At 38.0% G+C, this 18994-nt stretch overlaps 1 protein-coding gene across 1 annotated transcript in view; it reads left to right on the plus strand.

The window, feature by feature from the left end:
* Positions 1-18994, plus strand: part of gnaz (guanine nucleotide binding protein (G protein), alpha z polypeptide) — a 54175-nt gene that overhangs the window by 17465 nt on the left and 17716 nt on the right. The window contains exon 2 of the mRNA XM_060895931.1: positions 13874-15286. Coding sequence (XP_060751914.1) covers positions 14564-15286 — 723 coding nt within the window. The 5' untranslated portion in view covers positions 13874-14563. The remainder of the gene's footprint in view (positions 1-13873; positions 15287-18994) is intronic.

Here is an 18994-nt window from a genome sequence, read left to right on the forward strand (position 1 = left end):
TGAACATGCAACTTTACACACCAGCCATAAAACTTTACACACTGATCATGAAACTGTACATACTAAACATGAAACTTTACACACTGAACATGCAACTTTACACACTGAACATGCAACTTTACCCCACCAGCCATAAAACTTTACACACTGATCATGAAACTGTACACACTAAACATGAAACATTACACACTGAACATGAAACTTTACCCACTGAACATGAAGCTTTACACATGGACCATAAAACTTTACACACCGAACTTTACACTTTAAACAGCAACCATAAAACTTTACACACCATCCATGAAACATTACACACTGAACATTACACTTTACGCACAAAACATGAAACTTTACACACTGACCATTGCTCTTTATACACCAAACATGACACTTTACACACAAACATAAATCTTAAATAATATAAATCGCACCAACTAAGCAATTTGTGCGTTTCAGTCACATTTGATCAGACTTCCCTTAGACTTAAGGCTTATTTATTGCAGACATGCTCTAATATAATGCTTTTTTAGTTTTGTTTTACATCTCACCAGCCATGTTGATCAGTAAAGTGCAGGCAGAGTCGGCGGGGTTTCTATGGTGTTTAACCATCACATGAAGGCTTAGTTTCCATGGTACTTTTACTTCCCTGATCTGCTGGTTAACATAAACCTTGTCTGCTTTTGCACACAAAACTTCACTGAATAAATATAATTCAGTGCTTCAGTATGTATAAGAAAAACAAACCTGTGACTTTGACACCAAAATGAAAATGACTAGAATTGATTTAAATTCATTCTGTGTAATAAACCTAAAGTCTATACAGTGTTATAGTTCCTTTACTGGGTTACATTTAATATTATTTTTAAGAGAACACTAAAAACGTAGCGGTTACTTGAATTGATTGTATACAAATCGTGGGTGTGGTTTTTAGATTTTCTAAATTTGCATACTTTTTCGGTGTTGCGGATTGATTGTTGTCGTTGCTGTCATTATTGTTGTTTTCAGTATTTTTTTATTTTTACATTATATTGTAAATTACTTACTTCTTTTGTTTAGAAGCGTGTACGGTGTGAATAGCCGTTAAGCAGTAATTTACACACCTTTACAAGTTATGAACTTTTTACAGCGTTGCGATTTGTGTAGTTCATGTTCAGGTAACTTACAACACACCTAGTTTGTTAAACACACACATGCACACACACAACTTTTACAATAGTTTCAACTCGATCGCAGGGTTTCAGCGTTGGATGCTGAATAAAATCAGACTGAATGGGTTTAATAACCTGTCTACAATATTTATTACACCTCCAGCTCCCCGTGTTAGATTCACTGTATAATAATAGAAAAATATGATTTTTTTTGTTGTTTAGAATAATGGGCTTGTAAAATATAAAGGAAGCAATTTATTCAAGAGAATTTCTTCTAAAGTGGAGAAAATCCCCAGTTTAGGTACATAAAGAACATAAAGAACAATGCATTTCAAAAAGAGAAATAAAGTCCTTATCTCTTATAAGCCCAGTTTTGAAAGTGCTGTGCATTAAAAAAAGAACATGTAGAAGCTTTAAATAGGTAAGAGATACACAGGTCCTATACAACTATACAGTATGTTTTAAGGAACAGTTTGTTCTCACTAAGATTAAACAGCTCAGTACTCTCTATTATTTCAATTTAATTTAAATTCTTAATTGAATTGAATACTTTTGATGGCAGAAAACTATGGTGAGGGTAAAGTTTTCTTTAAGGAAACATTTGTTTAACATTTACGACGGAAGGAGTCTCCGGTGTCAATGCTGTTAACAACAGTTAAAGTGAAAAGTATAGAAAGTGGGAAGGAATAACTAACAAAAAAAATCTTATGAAATAACTTGTGGACGTTTCACAACATTAAATGTAGCTATATACTGATAAAAACAACACAATAGTAATCTGATCAAATTGTGACATCATTACAGACTGACATAAAAAAAATTGACGTTTTTATAAACATAAAAATTATGATGTCATTAAAAACCAATTAAAATATGACATCATTATAATCTGGTAAAAATGTGATGTCATTATAAACTGATTAAAATTATGTCCTCATTATAAAACTGATGACGTTGTTATAAACTGAAAAAAATATAATGGCGTTATAAAATTGTGAGGTCCTTATAAACTGATAATATTGTGAAGTCGTTATAAACTGATCAAATTGTAACGTCGTTATACACTGATAAAATTGTGACCATTATAAACAGATCAAATTTTGACGTTGTTATAAACTGATAAAATTGTGAAAGTGTGATAGTGAAACAGCGATATGAGTTTGTACATAATGAGCTTCTTGTGCTAGCTTGGTTTTTGCAAATCTGGGAACTCTGCTGGCTTGAGTTTTGCAGTGTTTTGCAGTAATAGTCCCTTGTGTTAGCTATTATTCCCTGAATCGTATTCCACAAGCACTTAGGAACAAATTTTACTTCAGAAGGCTAACATGGCTAACACTGGAAGATACATTAATGATTCATTTTATGTCTAGCTTTTGTTGTTGTTGTTTTATTTGTTGCTATTAGAAATAGACACAAAAGTTTATTTAGAATCAAGTTTCACTTACAAAAGCTTACCTATTATGATTTTTTTCTGGAAGTATCATTTTAAGCTTTCATTTTTAATTTGTTGCTATTGTTTTCAGATTTCGCTCAAACTAGCTAACCAGTGCTAATTAGGAGTGAAAGCTAGGTATGTGCCACTTAGACGCACTGAGAACTACAGTATCTAAATCTTTTATATAATCCACTTTAGCTTGTTGTGAAGCTAGCTAACTGCATTTAGTATTAGCCATTTGAGCTTGATTTAATTGAGTGTTAGTAGCCATGCTAGTGTTACCAGTTTAGTTATAAAAATGATAACATTTTCCATTTCTAGCGTTTTTTAAAAAAAAAAAAACTTGTTGCTAACAGGATTAATTACTGAAACATTGCTAATGAGAAAAGCTAGCTAAAGATGGGCTATTTAGCTAGCTAATTGCTATTTACTAGGGTTAGATTCTCACGATACTAAACAATAACAAAATGAAAGCTAACACTCAAAGTTATGCCGCATGACTTGCTTTCATTTTTCAAGAAGCTAACATAGTTAATACTAAACATTTATAGTATCATTTTTATAGTAGAGCTTTTCACAAAGTTAGAACATCTCTAACCTTCCTTGCTTATTACATTTTTTTTTTTTTTTTGCTTTAATCAGAACTTTTTGTATCCAGTTCACTTTGCTAATTTAACTAGCATCTAATAAAAAAAATGCTGTCCTGTAGGAAGCTACAACCCAAACAATTATGTTTTATAATTTATTTCAGATTATATATTTATACAATGACATATCGTCCATGTCTTTAAATTTAAAGTGTCAGAGATTAGAGGATGAGGATTAGCCACAAAACATGTGTACTAGCTAACATGTGCAGTTACTGTTGTGTATATAAAGTTATATAACATAACTTTAGAATATTATATAGATACTGGAATCCCACCTGGGACAAATGTGAGCTAGCTTGGGATATTGAGAATATGGATGACTTAATAATTTACATTTCATTAAAATGTATTACCCCATGTCATTAATATTCATAACTCCCACTGTTTTCAATTGGGTTATTAGTTTCTTGAGCAGTTATAACACCTTCATTAATGAATGACAATTCATAGCGCAGGCTAGATAAGTTTACTGGTTTAAAAATGACATTCCTTAAGTCTAAAGTCTTTTATTATTATTATTATTATTATTATTATTATTATTATTATTATTATTATTATTATTATTATTATTATCTACTTTTTTCCTTTTCTCACCCTGCCTGCCAAAAAAGACTCATGATCCTTAGAGCTGGAATTCACTAGAACAGTTAAATAGCTGTTTGGAGTCATGTGTCATCCATTAAAGTTTCCGATGCCACAATCTATTTCCAATGCAGTCAGATTGAAAACCCGTGCCTTTAATAACAAAAAGAGTTTTTTTCTTCTTTAAAAAAAGGAAACTGGGAGGGTACAGTAATTAACAGAATGTGACATCTTTGTGATAGTGAATACAATGACGTGAGATTTTACTCCGGTTCACTTCCCATAGCAAACCACATTTCAAAGCAAACTTTCCCAACAATGCCTGTGCTTTGATTTCCAAGAAGAGAAACAAAAGGGGTTTGTGTGCAACTACAGATTATTTATTACAGTTTATGGCTTTCAGTGTGATTAAAGAGGCCAATCACGTGCTGTCTGCTGGGTGACCCTGCTCACACTCAAACGGTCATCCCACATTCTCTCCTTAAACTGTGAGTCTGACTTTAACATAAATCTTGCTGAATATAATGCTCATTATTTATGACCAACTTTTAATGAAAGAACCACACAAATGTCCACTATTATACCATGTCGTCTGATAGGATTATTAGTTTCAGGATTAATAGTAATGTTTATATTTTTAATTCGTATTAGAAATGTGTGTTTGTTTATGTTGGATTTTATTGAAGTGTAACAGGATTACATGCTGGATAGGACACAGGTTTACTGAGCTCACACTCACACACTCATTCAATCATCTTTAACAATGAGACAGGCATAAAGGCCACACCTCCTTCAATAAGACAAAGGCATGACTGCCGCACCTTTTTCACTAATAGCAAACATAATGGCCGCACTTTTTTCACTAATAGCAAACATAATGGCCACACCTTCTTCACTAGTAGCAAACATAATGGCCACACCACCTTCACTAATAGCAAACATAATGGCAATACCTCCATCACTAAGAGTAAACATAATGGCCACACCTACTTCACTAATAGTAATCATAAAGGCCACACCCCTTGACTAATAGCAAACATTATGGCCACACCTCCTTCACTAAGAGTAAACATGATGGCCACACCTGCTTTACTAAGAGCAAACGTAAAGGCCTGCTTCACTAAGATACGGGCATAAAGACCACACCTCCTTTACCTAAAGTACAGGCATAAAGGAAACACCTCCTTCACTATGAAACACTCTTTAAGGCCACGCCTCTTTCTCTTGGAATATAATTCACAGAAGCCACACCTCCTACTTATACAGGCACGCAGGCCACGCCTCCTCCATTCACTGTATATGTGGGTGGAAGTCGTAACAGTACACAAAAGTAATGGCAATATTTGTTTTTATTATGATATCCTTATGATAGCTTTATTTTTGTACTTTAGTGATTCATGCATGGTGGACTCAGACAGACCAATCTGACACGTGTGTGTGTTTGTGTTTGTGTGTGTGTGTGAGGGTTTGTTCGCTCTGTGTTGATCCAGTACAGCGATAATGTGCACACTAATCAATGATTGTCTGATTCTGGGCCATGAGTCACGTGGAGAGGAAAGCGGATGTTAATGTGACGGACACAGGAATCCCTCCTCCCTCCTCCCTTCCCAATAGTTTACCAGAATATTATTAAGGGACAGGGCTGGGGGATGGTGCTTTGACGTCAACAGTGCACAGTAAACACCGCAGCTGGCAGGCCTAAACTCTAGGTGAACTCAGAGCACTTGGCTTTGCGTTTTCTTCTGGCCATGGTGTAGAGTTTAGTGTGCTCAGGACATGACGAAGACATCTGGAGACAGCGTGAAAGTCCGTCGTGAATCAGAATAAAGGCTGGTGGGAGATCAGGTGGTCGAATGAAGGGTGAGAATTGTTAGGGCTCAGCTGCAGGGGCTTGCATTACAGTTTCAAGACTTCACTTAATTATGTGCAACGCAGATATAATTTCATCCCTGCAGTTTAATAGGTGGTTTCCAGCCGAGGCGTCATGCAAACTGAACAGCAGCGCTGCCCACGACACACACAGTATAAACACACACACATTAAAACCTCGTACGCTTTTATCTCAGACTACAGACTCTGATCATGCATTATCCTTATTCTTAATATTTCATAAGCAAATGCTCTTTGTTTCTCTTCTATAATACTATAGTTCTATACTTTTTAAGTAAAATAAAAAAAATTAAATTAAAAAATAATTAAATAGATTAATAACATGTTTGAAATCTATCTGTCTGTCTGTCTGTCTGTCTATCTATCTATCTATCTATCTATCTATCTATCTATCTATCTATCTATCTATCTATCCATCTAATGTCAGTAACGAAAACATTAATGTAAGGACCAAACATTATGTGTTATGTGCTCTCTCTCTCTCTCTCTCTCTCTCTCTCTCTCTCTCTCTCTCTCTCTCTCTCTCTCAGATAAATGTGTGTGGATAAATGTATGTTTTGTCTTCCGTCCTTGAAACAGAAATAAAGAATCTTCAGAATTTGAACTTTTCCACAATCACATTATTGTGTGTGCTGAATAAGATTAGCAGGTGTGAACTCCCCTTACAGCCAGGCATGTTTAGTGAGACTAACAGTGTGAATTGTGTAACAATTCCTCTACTTCTGTATGTAAGCAGAACTGAGACTCTGTTTAAGTGGAACTTTTTATTCATGTGATGATTATTACACCTGTCGAGTAAAAGGAAACGAAAGGTTTAGGCAAACAGAGGGGAAATGAAAGGTGAATCGGGACAGAACATTCTGTTTCATTTTCAGTACAATGAGTGTGTGTTTGTGTGTGTGTGTGTGTGTGATGATCTCTGACTTTATTTCTATTTTATATTTGTTGATATGATGACATTGAATGTAAAAATCATCTCACCTTTCCGATTTCAAATATATTGATAAATATTTACAATATAAAATATAATGATACTGCATATCCACTACATATACACACAATACTAATACACAGCATTCAGATGAACCACAGATTCTAATTATACACATACCTAATAAGTCACTAATTAAATCATCATAAAAGTGACTATAAGTGACTGTGAGGTTCACACTGATTTATGTAACAAACAGGTTGAGGGTTCAATTTTGGTCTCCGCACAGTGTGTGTGGGGTTTACATGTTCTCCCTGTGCTTTAGGGGTTACCTTCAGGATCTCTGGTTTCCACCCCTAGTTTAAAGACATGTGTAGGCAGACTGGCATTTCTAAATTGTCTGTACTGTGTGTGTGTGTGATTGTGCCTTCTAATGTACTGGCGACCTATAAAGGGAGTTCCACCGCCTTGTGCCCCTAGTCCCCTGGGATAGACTCCAGGACCCATATTCATTAAAATTCTTAGTGTAAAGAGCAAATCATCGTATCACAAAGCATCTTAACCCTTAAAAGAGCTCTTAAGGGCAAGTAGTGTGAGGAGTAGTGACGACTTTTAAGAGGATTAAGAGTTTCTTTATCAGAGGAGAAAATGGCTGAAAGATAAAAAGGGAGAAGAAATGTGTAATAAATGTGTTATATACAATATTTAATAAGGAAAGTGAGTTAATAAGATGATACAAATTAGATCATGTAGGGATTATTTTTGTGATTAATCATATCAGAGATAACATATTTATATATATATTCTGCCACTGCGTCAATTAAAGATACTCTGAAACAGAGCTGAAATGCCAAAGCGGCAAAAATTATATAATTTGTCTTTATGACATTTCTGCTCTGTGTCAGAGATGTTTACATTTACATTTACGTTACATTTATAACATGCAGATGTTAGCGCATCTATAATATGATCGGCCATGAACGTAATCCCTACATAATATAGACTCAAATATCTTAACATAGAGACAAAGTGAAGGTTTATAATAGACCAGATTTTAAAAGCGCTCCTATTTTTTTATTGGACAACCAATTACAGTCTTCAAAACAATGTGTCATACCTAGAAACAGGTTAAACCCCGCCTACTCTCTAAGATAAAAGCGGTTGTATTTTCCTTGCTCAAAGTTGCTCTGACATTGGTCCTGAATCACTCTTAACATAAGATTCCTGGTTTGAAATGTTTAAGTTAAATTTGTAGCTCTCTGAGATCATTGCTCCAATCTTTATGAATAGGAGAAGTGCTACAGAAAACTGGACGGATGGACAAACATGACCAGTTTAGTTTACTTTCAATAGAAATAGGTGACGCAGTAACTCTATAAATACAATTTAATCAATGAAAACCTCTTATGTGAATGGTGAGAGGTGTGTTTGTATGAGGCGGAGTGACGCAGATGATGCTTCGTGATGATGTATTGAATGTATTCGTATATTATGAGCGATCAATTATTAATTATCAGGATAAATAGAAAGAAATCAATAACGCTAAACGTATATTATATGCACTCGTGTGGTGCCTAATCACTAATTGAACAATTATTTAAATCGAATTTGACGATTGAAGATATATATGCTGAATATCAGCTATACAGAGTGTGGTCATGTTTTTTGTGGTCATTGGCATGTGTAAGTATTTAGATATTAAACGCAGTGTATATTGAGTAATGGAGAGCATTAGTGAGCCGGTGAAGAGCATCAATCATGTTGCCGTTTACTTTTCGAGTTGTGACAAGCACTGAAGGTTCAGTCAGATGGTAGTGTCAGATGTACTGTATTTATTGACGCTTTTGTTACCTACATGGGAGGTAGTCGGACTCATAACCTTCCAAATGCTAGGATCTAGTCTTAACTACTGAACTGGTGTGTAATTAAAGCTTGATATTTGTGGAATAGATAAACCTTTATTTAAAAATTCCTGATATCTAATGATGAGGTTAATCGCCTGATATTATCACCTGAATATAAAATAAAAACAGAATAAACACTCTTGCTGAGATATAGCTACCTTACAAAAATGGTTCTTCAAGAGATATTTAAGGGTTCAGTGGACAATTAACTGTTCTTAGCCTCCTGATTTTATAGGAACTTTAGAAAGAAATGTTCTTAGCATGTAGCATCTGCATCCTTTGAACATCATTAGCCACATTTCATTCTCAAGGCTCTGTGATCTTAAAACTTTAGACAATTATTAAACCTGTGAAACTTTTCCTAACTTTGACTAAGAATATCACATTGGATTAGCCGCTATGACTTGCTAGTTTATGGAAAAATGCAGCTAACTTGCAAGGTAGCTAAGTCGCTAAATGTTATGTAATGCCTATCTGCTGCCGGATTATTGAATATTTAGCTATGTTAGCGATATTAACATGAGAGCTTATGCAGCTAGTTCTGAACGCAGACGTGGATTGGCAATGACACAAGACACAAGTTCACACACGTACTCTAGCTTACGCCTCTGTTTGGCCTGGCATGTTGTTTAGAACTGACGAGAATTATGGGATTTATTATAGGATTAAAATAGCTGTTTATTTCAGTTTTGCAGAAATTCCGTTTATTAAAAAAATTCTGCTAGGTTTTATTTCAGCGTTTTTATTCAGCTTACTGAATGACACGACATAATACCTCTAACACACTTAATTAAAACATATTCATTTAAAAACGTGTGGAAATTATTAGACTGATTTATTTACAGGAGTATAATAGAATTCTAATTAATAACGGCGGATTAAAAAGAGAAGAGTGTGTGTAGGGCATGACTGGAGCTTAGAGCTGCAAGCTGGAAGTGAAAGTAAAGACTTGACACACACACACAGAGTGACGAAAGATGATTATAAAATGAAAGATGCGTTGTTTAACGTAATATTAAATTATACAGCACATTCTGTCGAACGTTTGATTCTGATTGGTCAGGAGGAGCTGATTAATTTTCTGTAACAGAATGCATTTGTTCTAATGTTATCATGTATACTGCGATTTAATTGGTGTGCGGCGCATTTAAATATATATTAAAGCGTGTTTGATTGTTAATATAGTGACATTTTCTGAAAAAAGATGTCTATGGACAGAGGAGTCTATGGAGGTTTCCAGGAACATGGGAAATTTTGAGATAAAGGAAACGCTGGTAAAGGAATGGATGCTGAATCATCAGTGATAATGTCTTGTGGCAATTCGTGACATTAAATGTAAATGTAAACATACTGTATATTCAAGCCTTGCTTTAATTCCAGGGTTTTTTTTTTATACCTTCTGGAAAACTTTGCACTGTAACTTTGAAATTAATTCAATTAAATTGACTAAATTGACTATTAAATGAAATCTGCTAAAATGAACCTATTTCCTCCAAAATAATTATGTGAAAAAAAGTATAATTGTTGCTGCGTTGTGTAATTGAGGACCTTCATCCATAGGCAGTTTGTGGTGGCGTAGTAATTAAGGCATTGGGGTACTGAATAGGAGGTTGTGAGTTTGAATCCCAGGTCCACTAAGCTGCCACTGCTAGGCCCCTGAGCAAGGCCCAAAATGAGATAAAATGTAAGTTGCTCTGGATAAAGGCATCTGTTAGATCCTGTAAATGTAAAATTGCAGGCATAAGATACTTCTTTTACTTCTCCTAGTACTGAAGACATACTGTATATGTAATGACTTTCTATGAGAGCTGTGCTCCTCTTCCGCACACATGAATCGAGGCTTTTGTGTCTTGATGGCCTTGACAATTCCCTGCTGGAACACTAGGAGCATTACAGAAGTGGTTTGTTTACAGTATATTCTGTGCCATGAGTCTTTGTTTATGTTTTGTGTTCTTACGTGTGTTTACCCCGCCTCATCCTTATCCCTTTCCTGCCTCTGCAGCACTGTTCCTCATGTCTTGCTAATTACCCTCCCTGTTTATACCTGTTGTTTTGTGTTAGCGGTTGTTACATGGTGGTGTCTGGTTTAGGTATTTGGATTTCATTCTTTTTGTATGTGTTGTCATGTTGCTCTAGTGTTTTCCTGTCTTTGTTAATTTATTGTTTTATTAATAAAACCCATGTCTGTCTTTTGGGGCAGGGTCTTAGTGGTTAGCACGTTTGCCTCACACCTCCAGGGTTGGGGGTTCGATTCCCGCCTCCGCCTTGTGTGTGGAGTTTGCATGTTCTCCCCGTGCCTCGGGGGTTTCCTCCGGGTACTCCGGTTTCCTCCCCTGGTCCAAAGACATGCATGGTAGGTTGATTGGCATCTCTGGAAAAATTGTCCTTAGTGTGTGAGTGAATGAGTGTGTGTGTGCCCTGCGATGGGTTGGCACTCCGTCCAGGGTGTATCCTTCCTTGATGCCCGATGACGCCTGAGATAGGCACAGGCTCCCCGTGACCCGAGGTGGTACGGATAAGCGGTAGAAAATGAATGAATGAATGAATGTCTGGATTCCGTTACCACAGAGGCATCAGCACCTGACACGTTGGCTGAATGTGCTAATTTTAAAAAAAAAATTGTATGCTTCTCTAAATATTGGGTTAATTTCTGCTATCTCAAAACTGTGAAATCCTACAGGAGCCGTTTTTTTCTTTTTTCTCAAGTGCTCAGTGTTTCTCACTAAACAGAATTTCCTGACACACTTTTTTATAATTACTTTTACTTTTCTTTCTTCCAGGCCGCACAGCAGCTCAGTAGAGGTAGAATGCTAACAATTAATTTACACTTTTAAATGATGTATAGCGCTGCTGCCGTTGTGTGATGAAGGTTTAATTATTCAGTTTGGAAGAACTGCTGGAATATTTTATAATGGATGTTTATAATGGAGTTTTTCCTCTGAATTCTTTACAAATGAGTCAAGTCAGTTAAAGGAAAATAGAGTAACACTTTATTTTTTGTGATGTTTAACTAAGTCCACAATATAGCGCGTCATACATTTGTCGCACATTATAACAAGACGTAGAGACAGAAGCCGAACTCTCTGCATTGACTCTCTGACTTGAAAGTAGGCCATTGCACTATTTCCCATTCATTCCACAGCAAACAGCACACGACCTGCCACAAAGCTCCTCTATTTACCCCCCACTCCCACAGGCACAAGCTTCTCTACCAATGTGTCAGCTTCGACGTCCATTCATTCCACTCTGGAGTGCATTTTTCAATCTGAATAGAGCTCGCCATTACAGCTGTGCGCAGTCAATCATTAATAAGGTTATTGTCATGGAGGTTTTAACAAGAACGTGATTTAACGCACTCAAAGGCATAAAGAAACACGTGAACGGAAAGACAGTGATGTCTTAAACAGGAAGGCAGCGTGCGATTCGGTTTTCATATTTCATATTTGCATTTCTTCCTGGAAACAAAATGACTCTAGAATCGTATCCTTGTATAGGTTACTTACTTCATATATCCAGTAGCTAGCTCACATATTTTGACTCTCTTGTGCATCTTTACTACAAAAATACATAGTATAGTAGATAATCTGATCAGTGTAGAGTTTATATTAAGCTTTTTTATCAGTACACTGGCATACCATTTAACTTATCAGACATTTTCAATTTTCTGATCTACAGTAAAATGAGCCAGGACTTAGTTGGCTTTCAGTGTGAGACATGTTTTTTTTCCCTCTGTTGATAACCTTCTGCAGAATTTATTGGTTGAAGATACAAATTTTGCTGCTTACTGTATGAACAAGCACTTGGAGCACCTCAGAAAGCGGAAATGGGTTTGATATCAACATTTACTTTAAAGATATAACCATTTGTTGGATAAAAATGAACTGATCTTGTTCTTTTAGACCTTTCTATGAATATATCACCCATAGTATTCTAGATAACAACAGAAATACTTATGAAACACTACAAATTCATAAAGCCCTGAGTGTATACTGTACTTTCATGTAAGCTTCATATTAACACCACTGGGGGAGTGAGACTTGACAAAGACTGAACATGGGCACAACAAAACCATGTTTTGTCCACTGGGAAAAAGAGTTAAGCCAAACGGCTAAAGAGAAGATGTCATTATATCCGCATAGAGATTGTTTGTGACATGAGTACCAGGCACTGCATAGAAAAGTAAGCAAACCCTTCACTTCATTACTCTTATTTTGCTTAAAAGAATTTACAGCTCACTATGTGTCAGAAGCAGTCTACTTTCAGTAGTGCTTTTCAAATGTTTTTAAGGTTTATACCTCACAGCAGAATATAAGAAATGGATTTTAGCCAAAGTTAGTAAACGTAGTCCGATCAGCTAGCTGCTTTATCTTGTTTAGCTTACTTTAATTTAGCTTAGTGGAAGCGGCCAACCGAGTGGAAAAGTGATGTCTACAGGCAAGGACATTCATTCCGCATCTGTTTTCGTTTCACACCCTGTCTGGCTCTGTGTGCATCTATCTGTCAGTGTGTGTGTGTGTGTGTGTGCGTGTGTGTATGTGTGTTTGTATGTATGTGTACATCGATTCGCTTTGGGGCAACACAAGAATGCAGAAATCAGGAGGAATAAATAAACACATAAGAATAGAATAGACAGTGAAAGCTAGAAAACAAATTGGGTGGTAGCTAGGTCTGGACTGAATGAGAACAGAGAAGTGTGTGTGTGTGTGGCTATGTGTGTGTGTATTTGGTTACCCTGAATTTAAATGGTACACTTTCACATGTACAAAGGTGTATTTAGTATCCGCTTGTTTATTCTACTTTTGTAATTGAAGTGTCATTGTTTGCTGGAGAAGAACTGTGCATTGTGTGTGTGTGTGTGTGTGTGTGTGTGTGTGTGTGGGTGTAACAGGTTTCACACTTCCATTACATTGATTTCTGGACATTTGATATATTAAAGTCCTGAAAACACCAGACTTTACAGTCTAATTGGATTCTGGCTCTGGCACATGTTTAAAACACTGATATGATCAAACAGCAGCAAGTAGTTTCCTGGTAAATAGGAAACTAACCCTTGATGCTGACAGTATCACATCAGATTATTTGAATCAACAAGGGGGATAAATCAGTGGTTGTTTAAAAAGTGTTTAAGAAACAGAACTTTAGTCTTACACAAAGTTCTCACAAGATTATCCACCTTTAAAGCCAACCGTGTAAAACAAGCACGGACAGACCCACTCTAAACCACAAGAGGTTCTTATTCGCTTGCTGTTGTGTTATTTTAACCACCGTTTTTTACTCCACGTGTCTGTTTGCCTGTCATCAAATCTAATATGTGACTCTTATTTATCCTTCAGGAACCCATGTCTTTGGCTGCCTGAGAAGTGTTGGCTTATGCAACGAAGAAACAGTAGGACAATCTGGTGCCCAGAAGTCTGAAAAGTGTGTATATGTGTTTACAGAGCATGATTTCTGCCCAGCTGTAAGGAGAAAAGACATTTTACAAAGTAAGAACTGAAGCAATGTTGAATAACATCCGATGCTCGCGCCTGGTGGAATACCGAGGATTACTTGCTTTATAAAATGTGGGTGGATGCAGAGGTGCTTTTGCTTGACCTACACTCTTTCTCTCAGCACTGACAGGCTCACTTTAAGCGTTGCTTTCTGGGGGGGTGTCCCCTGGTATAACCCCCCAGTGTCTGAGATATAAAAAGGAAGCCACATTGGTGAAGCAGGATTGGAGTCTGTGTTTTTACACAATGTCCTGGTATCGATGAATGCCAGTTTGTGATAGTACAAAGACTAACTGTTGAACTTGGATGCATGTAGCCTAAATCCACTTGGCAAGGTGTAAGGCTTGTGCCTTCTCTTTGGACCTGGGTGGCACAATCAAAATTGGACATTTTTTCCTCAACTTCTTCTATTTTCTCTTCTTTCCAAACCTTGGAACTTGGAACTGTGGTCTGGACTTTTGGGGTGCTGTGGAGTGTGTGGGTGTGTGTGAGTGTGTGTGTGTGCGGGTGCGGGTGTGTAACCCATAATTGACCATGGGGTGCCGTCAGAGTTCGGAGGAAAAAGAGGCAGCCAGACGCTCAAGGCGCATTGACCGGCACCTACGCTCAGAGAGCCAGCGACAGAGGCGTGAGATCAAACTGCTGCTCCTCGGTACCAGCAACTCAGGCAAGAGCACTATCGTCAAGCAAATGAAGATCATCCACAGTGGTGGCTTCAACCTCGAAGCATGCAAGGAATACAAACCCTTGATCCTTTACAATGCCATTGATTCTCTTACACGCATCATCCGAGCTCTGGCAACACTCAAGATTGACTTCCACAACCCTGACCGGGCCTACGATGCTGTCCAGCTCTTCGCCCTAACGGGTCCTGCTGAGAGCAAAGGGGAGATCACGCCTGAGCTTCTTGGAGTGATGAAGCGCTTGTGGGCTGATTCAGGAGTTCAGGAATGTTTCCAGCGCTCCAACGAGTATCATCTCGAGGACAACACTGCCTACTACCTGAACGACTTGGACAGAATTTCAGCACCCGAGTACATCCCGACTGTCGAGGACATCCTGCGTTCTCGTGACATGACCACCGGCATTGTTGAGAACAAGTTTACCTTCAAAGAGCTCACTTTCAAGATGGTAGATGTGGGTGGCCAGCGTTCAGAGAGAAAGAAGTGGATCCACTGCTTCGAGGGTGTAACTGCGATTATATTCTGTGTGGAGCTCAGTGGCTACGACCTCAAGCTTTATGAAGACAACCAGACGGTAAGAACATCTTCAAACTACGTTCAATTGTAGTGTATAGTGAGACAGTGATCTGGTTTGGGTTAGGGTTAGGGTTAGGGTTAGACAATGATCTGGTTTGCAATGCAGTAAAGCTAGTCAACAAGCCTTAGGTTTTGTGTAGGACTTCAGGGGGAATAAGATACGGTGCATAAGAGAATACAAACACCGCCACACAAGCTTGACATTATCTACTACAGCGTTCTGCTGTGCTATCATCATAGTAAATCCATTCTGCTGCTCACCCACTATTCTCCAGCGTCTGTATTTTTCCATATTTTCTGTTCACAGCATTCTGCTTTTGTGCTCGTTACTATTACAAGAGCCAACAATAGAGCACCTGGTCTTGGCTAATAATTTGAGCACGATATTTACATTGGCCATGTTGAATCTGATATGGTGGGTTTACTCTGTTGCTAAACAAAGGAGTACTCTTACCCTCATTTTTAAAGATCCTGAGATTTCTTTGTTCCTTAACGAGACATATCCAAAGTATCTTGTTAGCCTGGAATATCAATTAGTGTTTAGGAGTTAAAAATAAGTGTTCTCTGAGTCACAAGGGGGGGAATATATACAAGAGTGATAATTGAGTTCACAGTGCAAAGTGTTAGGGTGTACCTGTGAGACTCAGCAGCTTTAGCGTTGTGGGAAACGGCAGATGTGAAAAGTTTGAGATGTCCTGCTCTGTTTGAGAATGCAGAGAAAGTTGAGAAGAGAGATGGATGGAAATTAAACTCGACAATCTGAAAAGAGAGGGACGCCGGGAAAGCCGTCGGTTTTCCTTCGAATGCTCTTTCTCGCTCGGGGTCCTTATCTCTCAGTTAAATGCTGCCTCAGACCATGCCTTCGATTGTGAGTCATAAGTGTTAATCTAAATCTGGTTGCCGAGTGCACGTTGTAGCTACAGGCTTTTTCACAAGTATATTAACACAAATGATTCATCACCTCTTTTATTATTGAAGTGGAGCATGAGCTGGTAAATGGGAATATCTGGGTTGTTTGAGAAGTATTATGATCTCCAGGCTGTGGTTTTTACATGGTTTAGGCTTCAAACGTTGTGTACACACTGAATTCAGCTCATTGCAAGTTCCTGGTCTGATTTTCAACTTCATAACTTAAATCCTTAAGTTAGACGAGAGAGAGAATCAGAGCCCGGGTTACAGACTGATAATTGAGCAATACTGACTTTTAATTTGTTTGGTTGACATTATATCAGAAACATTCCACATCATGTGTAGTTTCATTGCAGCTAGTTTTGTTAACATTCAAGTATCTAAAATCTCAGGTACAGTTAATCAGAGCCTAGCACATTAAAGCGTTTTAAACATTTGGTGAAAGCAGACGCGGAAGAGCTTACTGCACCTTCAGCAAGTCTGTCTGCTATTATTCTTTGTAACAAATTTACATTTGAATTTATAGAAATTATAATATTTAAAGCTCCTGGGTTCAGTTTTTCTAGATTTTCAGACTGTTGCGCATCCGGGCAGCAACCAGATATGACATCACATGCTAATGCAGTTGTTTTTTTTAATTATTGTATACTTGTTTTGAAACAAGCTATAACATAGTGATTGTGTGTTTTGAGTAATTGTTTTCTCACTGTTAGTGATTTAACCTATTAATGTGTCTAAAAAGGGGGGCACGGTGGCTTACTGGTTAGCACATTCGCCTCACACCTCCATGGTCGGGGTTCGATTCCCGCCTCCGCCTTGTGTGTGTGGAGTTTGCATGTTCTCCCTGTGCCTCGGGGGTTTCCTCCGGGTACTCCGGTTTCCTCCCCCAGTCCAAAGACATGCATGGTAGGTTGATTGGCATCTCTGGAAAATTGTCTGTAGTGTGTGAGTGCATGAGTGAATGAGAGTGTGTGTGTGCCCTGCGATGGGTTGGCACTCCGTCCAGGGTGTATCCTGCCTTGATGCCCAATGACGCCTGAGATAGGCACAGGCTCCCCGTGACCCGAGGTAGTTCAGATAAGCGGTAGAAGATGAATGAATGAATGAATGAATGAATGTGTCTGGTTTGAGAACTGGATCTAAAGTAAACACTATAAACTCATGCATCAATGCCACCAGTCACCAATAGTATTTAAACCAGTCAGCTTCCTTGAAAAAGGAGTGAAGTAAAATAATTACAACAATAACAATAATAACAATAATGGATAGGAAGTAAAAAGAAAAAGAAGAAAACCAACCACCCACCACCCACCCACCCCGGGTCCTGGCCCTTTTTAATTATCGAATACAAGTCATTTTAAATTTACAAAAGAAAAGAAAACCTAATCCGGCAAAACCTGAAGGCCTGTGAAATATGAAATAAACGGTTGCCATTTATGAAAAAACCTGGAGGTATTACCTCTTATCGTATATTTAATTTTCTCAAGCTTAATAAAAACCGCTGTATCCTTTAGCCATTGTGATTGAGATGGTGGGACAGAGGACTTCCACTGAAGAAGAAGGTGTCGTCTGGCCAACAATGATGTAAAGCTAATAACTTCTTTTTGCATAGAGTTTAACTGAGAAGTCCAAATATAGCAATCAATGGGCAGGTTTGCAAATGTACTCGCACACTAGTGGACATAGTACTGAAATAACCAGACCAATAATTATATAGTCATGGACAGAAAAAAAAAACCATGTGACTCAGGTGACATTGTGAGTTAGAGCATCTGTCACATTTGTCCTTGACATCTGGGTAAATTTGAGACAATCTATATTTAGAAAAATGCACCCTATAAATGACCTTAAACTGGATAAGTGCGAGACAAGCACATGAGACATTACCAAAGCCATTCACAACACTATCCCACCCCAAGCTGAAGTCCCAGTTCTCCCTCCCATGTAGCCTTTGTTTTGGAGGTGGTTTGGTCACAAAAATCCAGAATACTTTTATAGATCTCAGAAACAGCACCTTTTTGTTGTGATTTATACGTAAGCAAGCCTTCCCACTGTTGGAGAGGTGGAGCTGAGGGAAAGCCAGGAAAACACTCACTCACTCATTTTCTACCGCTTATCCGAACTACCTCGGGTCACGGGGAGCCTGTGCCTATCTCAGGCGTCATCAGGCATCAAGGCAGGATACACCCTGGATGGAGTGCCAACCCATCGCAGGGCACACACACATACACACACACACACACACACTCTCTCATTCACTCACACACTACGGACAATTTTCCAGAGATGCCAATCAACCTACCATGCATGTCTTTGGACCGGGGAAGGAAACCGGAGTACCCGGAGGAAACCCCCGAGGCACGGGGAGAACATGCAAACTCCACACACACAAGGCGGGGGCGGGAATCGAACCCCCAACCCTGGAGGTGTGAGGCGAACGTGCTAACCACTAAGCCACCGTGCCCCCTCCAGGAAAACATTTTTGAACAAAATGTCTAACTTGAAAATATCTAAAGAGGTGGCTGGCGGGTAGCCCATACAATGACGACAAATTAGCAAAACTGTTAAAAAATCCATCTGATTATAAGTCAAGAAAACAGTGTATACCTTTGCTATACCACACTGAGAAAAAAGAATCCAGACACGAAGGGGGAAAAAGATGATTGTTACATAACCGACCTAAAGGAGAAGCAGTTACAAACTTTAAAAGTTTCCTAAATTGATACCACATTTTAAAAGTATTAAATACGACAGAATTTTTAACATACGAAGAAGTTTTAATTGGAAGAGAAGAGTA

This window comes from Tachysurus vachellii, chromosome 20, assembly GCF_030014155.1.
Source record: "Tachysurus vachellii isolate PV-2020 chromosome 20, HZAU_Pvac_v1, whole genome shotgun sequence".
In the NCBI taxonomy this organism is placed as follows: Eukaryota; Metazoa; Chordata; class Actinopteri; order Siluriformes; family Bagridae; genus Tachysurus; species Tachysurus vachellii.